The sequence below is a fragment of the Phragmites australis genome, chromosome 13 (genome assembly GCF_958298935.1).
Source record: "Phragmites australis chromosome 13, lpPhrAust1.1, whole genome shotgun sequence".
NCBI classification, from domain to species: Eukaryota; Viridiplantae; Streptophyta; class Magnoliopsida; order Poales; family Poaceae; genus Phragmites; species Phragmites australis.
This window is the reverse complement of record NC_084933.1, coordinates 12158627-12164493: the sequence shown is the minus strand read 5'-3', so window position 1 is coordinate 12164493 and position 5867 is coordinate 12158627. Positions and strand designations below refer to the sequence as shown.

The window sequence follows — 5867 nt, the reverse complement described above, 5'->3', positions numbered from 1 at the left end:
ATGGCATCGTCCGGCGACCCCGGCGCGCGCGCCGTAGCCAAGCAACTCAAGGTGCTGATGCCTCCTTCCCTCCACAAGCTGGTAAGAACAATCTCCGTCGCCGTCGAGCTCAAGCTCTGGTGCTACATTGTTGACCGAACTAATCTAAACCGATGCCGCAGCACATTTCCGACGAGCTCGCCGGGTGCTTCGATGCCGCCGGAGGAGGCGGGAAGCACGCGCCAGTGGCGCTCGTCGTCAGCCCGTTCGGCAAGGTCTGGCGCGTGGAGGTGGGCCGGGACGGCGAGGGCGCGTTCCTGGGGCGCGGGTGGGCGGACTTCTTGGCCGCGCACCGTATCGGCGTCGGGTGGTTCATCGTGCTCCGGCACGAAGGCGGCGGCGCGCTCACCGTTAAGGCGTTTGACACCAGCTTCTGCATCAAGGAGTTCGGTGCCCCGGCTGCAGGTAAAGATTTCCATGCAAATCCCGGATGACGCTAATTTAGGCATTTACTCCTAATCAGCTCTGATGTTGAAAAGATTATTTTGAGATTACAAGATTGGAGTGCGGACAATATATTGACCATTTCAGGCACATGAATAGGTCACGGTGGCAAATCGTGAATTGCATACGAAATTAAACCCTATTTGGTAGGACTTCAGCAGTTCAGCTCTAGCTTAGATTTGGAGTTTGTATACTAAAATAAAATAGTTTACGTATCTATTTTTAGTTTAAAATAAAAACAAGATGGCTCACATAAACACTTCGGGTATATCCACAACTCTAGCTCTATAAAATTTTAGAGCTATGAGATACTTAGCTCTAAGAATTCTTGGATCTGGAGTTCTACCAAATAGGACCTTAATGTCATTTTGCACGAGGCATGCGAATTGGGTGCTAAAAAGATAAATAAGCAAGAGTTGAAACATTGATCTTTTATTTAGCTCAAATTGGGAAGTAGAGGATTGTAGGAAGGTATTTGGTTGAAGTGTCAGTAGCTCGTGCATCCTTCCTCAATGTAGCTTTTTAAGTTTTTGAATGAACCGGTTGGCGCATAAAGTTGTATATGGCACTAGAGTTTGTTTACAACATTACCTATGTATTTGTTTTGTCAGTGTCTTAGGCTTCCTTTGGAACGGGCAGCATACTTTCCCATTACTGCAGGAATTGAACTATTTCCTGCAAAATTCGTGTGAATTTTCCATAAAATGCATGCGTTCCAAATGGACCCTTTTTTTCTCAGGTGAACTGGTTGTCACGTATAGCATATGTTAATGGCTACATTATTACTAGTAACTAGTCAATTACACTCATTGTTCAGTTTAAATTGATAGTAATAGCTCACAATTTTTTCAGTTATGGCATCCGGAAGCAGCAAAGAGGTTTCATGTAAGCCGCAGTTCATTAGGCTTGTTCACCAGGATTTCATGGAAAAGATGGTCTGTAAACTCTTCCTGATACTATGTTTTCCTTGCTCTATATATCTTGTTGAATATTTGAACGTTGCACATTTTACTGCCGTGTATGGTCTACTGCAGATAGTTCCTGCTAAATTTGTAAAACATTATGTCACCAATTTTACTGCCGTGTATGTGCTATTGCAGATAATTCCTGCTAAGTTTGTAAAACATTATGTTGCCAAAGAGCATCTCAACAGCCGGACAGCTGTTGTTTTCAGCCCCCTCGGTAAATTTTGGCGGATCGAGCTCGAGAATTATCAATCAGGAGTGTTCTTCACAGGCGGCTGGTCACAATTTCTGGCGTTTCATGGCATCTCTGAAGGTGACGTTTTGCTCTTGAGATATGAAGGGAACATGGTGTTCAAATTCAAAGCTTTTGGACTCAATGGATTCCAGAAAGATTTCATGGACCAGGACACCAGAATCAGACAAAGTGAGCAAATTAATTAGTTTCTGATATAGAATCTATTGACAGTGCATTGGAAAGTGTCCAGAATTATGTTTACGGCTTCTGCCTTCTCCTCCTTTACAGATCATACTGAAAAGCAACACGAAGCACCTTCTCCCAGTAGGAAACGTAAAAGCGATAACAAGAAGTCAAGTATTGAAGAAAAAAAGAGGTCAAAAAGTTCCACGTTTTCCCCGAACAAGGTATTGTCACCGAAGAAAACTGACTATCAGACTGGACCAGCGTCTTGGATAAGGAAGGAGATCAACACCTACGCCCTTGAGCGCGTTCTTGTAAGCTCAAATTTTCGTCTAGTAAGCAATTTAGGATAACTTTTTGTTAACAAGAATATGAAATTAAAAGAATTCTACAAGAAAGGTCGAGAAATAGAAACTAACACGTCACATGCCTTAATTAGTGTTGTAAGGTATGTGCATGCTATAACCAAAAATAATATTTCAGCAAGAAATTAACCTTTGACAGAATATGAGCTCTTCCATAGTATTTTTCATATGTATTGCAAAAGGCAAAAACTAATCTTCAGACCCAGGTAAAGAGGCACTCGTAGCTAAATAGCACTCAGTATATATTCACTGTGGTCCAATGTTGATGCTTGGTGAAATCAGTTGTTAAATCAAAATGCTTGCAGTCTTTGCCGCGGAGATTCTGCCACCGGATTGGGTTCCGGAATACTTGCACAATCACGCTGAAGACGGCAATGGACAGCACCAAGTCATGGCAGGTGCGTGGTACCGCATCCAACAATGCCCGCTACATTTCTGGAGAGGGCTGGAAGAGCTTCTGCCAGGAGAACAGGCTGAAGCCAGGCAACCTGTGCACCTTCAACGTCATCGAAACCACACTGTGGCATGTCGCTATCACGCGTTGTAAGCACAAACATAAACCCATTTCTGATATGTTGAAACCTGTTCATAATGGATTGAATGTTAATTAAATACTGAAGCACATGTTCCTTTTCTCTTATCAAGGATCAACATTAACAAGCAAAAGGAGTCACTTTCTTCTTCCAGTAGGGAGTGTGTTGACAGGCCAAGTAGTGAAGGACACAAGAGACCAAAAGGATCCACGAATTCTTTGATCAAGTCTATTTCCTGATGAACATCCAGTGTTGCTATCTGTTGAAATCTTAGAAAAGTTGGGTTTACATGTCTCATTGCCTAATTGCCTGAAATTACTGTATATCGGTACAGTTTTCTCGTTTTATGTTGAAAGTATATATAGGATGTCATTTTCCGGATTCAGATGAATCCATGGACTTCAAATAGCTGGCATCCCCGCAATTTTTAACAGTATAGTATAGATGCTATTATAATTTGCATAGAAGTTCATAAAACATTGTTTTGGTGGCAACTCACCAGTTTTGGTGAATTCATGGAAGTAGCAGTACAATCAGCACTCTGAATTTATGACGTTGTTGCAGGAGATCAATGTGCTTAGTAAACATTTTGATGCTTTGACATTTGTTTTGTTTATCGGGACGACAACATTGGTGCATATATTCATCATGATTCTAACCCCACTTGTGACAAATCAAGTCAAAGCTCGTGCTGTGACTCATAAAAAAAGTTCGATTTTCTGGTGGGTTTAGATGAGGAACTTTAACCATTTAATTTTTCCGCTTTGTACTTTATTTCCCTCAACTGTCAGACTGATATGATTTGGCGTCAGGAAGCTTCTGATCAGCACAGGTCCAATCCAACTCCTCCGACCTTGCTTGCTCCCATTGTGGTTTTAGTTACGATGTGACAAGTCCAGGAAAAAAAGTTTATCTCGGAAGCTACCTACTAAATGGACAAGAGCAACTATTTGCTACTCTATTTTTTACGAATATGCATTAAAAATGGCCTCCAAATGATTCGCTACTGAGGTCATTATTTTTAGACCTCCTTATCCAGTAGCTTTGGTCGCCACATCTGACGAATGACGTATTCTCGCTATCGAGCAACTACCGTCACAGAATCCTACTTTGCGTCACCGTCTGATAGGTTCGTTTACATCTTATCCTCTTTCTTATTTCTGATTTGTGGTAGTCAATTTGAGTAGCCTCATCGGATCCATCCAGACTTGTCAGATTTAAGGGGAAGAGTTGTACCGGAGGGAGAGTTCATCGGCCGTTGCGCTCGCGCAGCACTTGGCCTCGCGCTCACCCATCGTCGCCCCTGCACTCGCCCCGCAGTCCTCCCCACGTTTGGCTACCCATGCCGCTAGACCACCCGCGCACGCCGAGTCGCTAGCTTTCTCCATCCGACTCGGTCCGAATGCACGCACCAGCTAGCTTTCTCCATCCGGCTCGGTCCAAAAGCACCCATATGAACCTGATAGCTAGATGTTATAAAAGTTGGAATTTTTGAAGAATTTTAATTAAATATTAGCTCAGAATTTTTAGATCAAATCAATTAAAATAGGTTGCTAGTAAGCTCTAGTTTGCTCATAAAAACGTTTATAATTTTTGGACCATTCTTATATAAAAAAAATCAAAAGTTAAATGAAAAACATAAACTTACATACACAATACATAGCTAGCTAGCTTTCTGTTCCAATCGACGTTATTTTATGGATCGGTCTGAATGTTCACGTAGCAGATGGTGAGTCAAACGTACTAGCTATTTTTGCCGAGCGAGTGAGTCGAACAGACTAGAATTATGCATATCTAGAATTGAACATTGTTGTTTGTGTTGTGAAATTTCAGTCAGCTAGGATGAAACTTATTTTTGCTTCGTTCTCTGGTTCAGAACAATGAGCATGTACTTAGCTTTAAATAGACCATGAAGTTCTCTGATTTTGTACTTCGAATTTGTACTTATGTTGTTGCTTGTACATCTTCTGAGGGTTGACAAGTGCTACTTTGGTTAATAATGCAGGTAGCTTGTTGAATGGATGAATAGCTATATGCAATTGTTGAGTGGTCAAAATATTGGTAGCAATCAATTTTGGGATGACAACCAATTTGCAAGTCCACCCGAGAAACAAGCGATCGAGGAAGTGGAAGTTATGGAAGGTACACTAGTTGTGAAACCAAGGAAGAAGAGAACAAAAAGTTTTATTGAAAAAGTGAACATTCTTTTGTGTTCGGCATGGCTAGAAATCAGCATGGATCCTATACAAGGCATTGATCAAACTCGTACTATGTATTGGTAGAGAATTTACGAGTACTTCCATAAGCATAAGGACTTCGAATCTGATAGTTCTGTTAACTCTCTCACGCACTGTTGGTCTACCATACTAGTGTGTTAACATGTTTTATGGATGGTATGCTCAGATTCAAAATAGGAGACAAGACGGGGTAACAGAGCAACATCAGGTATATTTTGCATGCATGTGATTCTTCTCTAATTTGTTGTAACTGTATATGTTGCTTGCATGTTTAACAACACATGTTCATTTGTGTAGGTACTTCAAGCATGTGCACTGTACAAGACCAAAGACAACTACAACAAATAATTTAGCTTGTTGCATTGTTGGAATATCTTGCAGCACGAGCAAAAGTGGAATGATAGATGCTCTCAGAAGAAACAGAAGATAACCGATAATGCAAGTCCGAGATCCAATACTCCTGGAACCAATGAAAGTCGTCATGATGAAGAAGGGGAGGGTATTATTTCAGAGGCTGTGGATGCAAGGCCAGATGGTAAGAAGAAGGAGAAATAATGACAACGTCAAGGTAAAAATTTTGTTTCTCCGGGAGATAACCTCTACATGGATGCATTGGAAAATTTGTGGGTCAAGAATAAAGAGGGTGAAGACTTGAAAGAGATGAAGAAAAAAGAGCGCAATGATGAGAGGCTTGCATTAGAGAAGAAAATCAATGATGAGAGAAATGCAATAGAGGAGAAAAGGCCGAACGGAAGGAAAGAGATAAATATGGACTTGAGTGGCATGAGTGAGCGACAACAACAATACTATATGAGATCATTGCTCAACGGTTTGGAAATGCATAATATTTTATTATGTGTGAACTT

At 41.3% G+C, this 5867-nt stretch overlaps 1 protein-coding gene across 1 annotated transcript; it reads left to right on the top strand.

The window, feature by feature from the left end:
* Nucleotides 1-5556, top strand: LOC133889416 (putative B3 domain-containing protein Os04g0347400). Its single transcript, XM_062329946.1, has 7 exons — nucleotides 1-81; nucleotides 162-444; nucleotides 1336-1418; nucleotides 1518-1872; nucleotides 1972-2180; nucleotides 2537-2758; nucleotides 5383-5556. The coding sequence occupies exons 1-7, from the start codon at nucleotides 1-3 to the stop codon at nucleotides 5554-5556; spliced, it is 1407 nt and encodes a 468-aa protein (XP_062185930.1).
* The last annotated feature ends 311 nt before the right edge of the window (nucleotides 5557-5867 follow it).

Bases quoted from the DNA above. Each gene is read 5' to 3' on its own strand.
- LOC133889416 (XM_062329946.1), top strand. From the start codon at position 1: ATGGCATCGTCCGGCGACCCCGGCGCGCGCGCCGTAGCCAAGCAACTC. The intron at 82-161 runs GTAAGAACAATC...CCGATGCCGCAG, and splicing joins CTCCTTCCCTCCACAAGCTG to CACATTTCCGACGAGCTCGC. The intron at 2,181-2,536 runs GTAAGCTCAAAT...AAATGCTTGCAG, and splicing joins ACGCCCTTGAGCGCGTTCTT to TCTTTGCCGCGGAGATTCTG.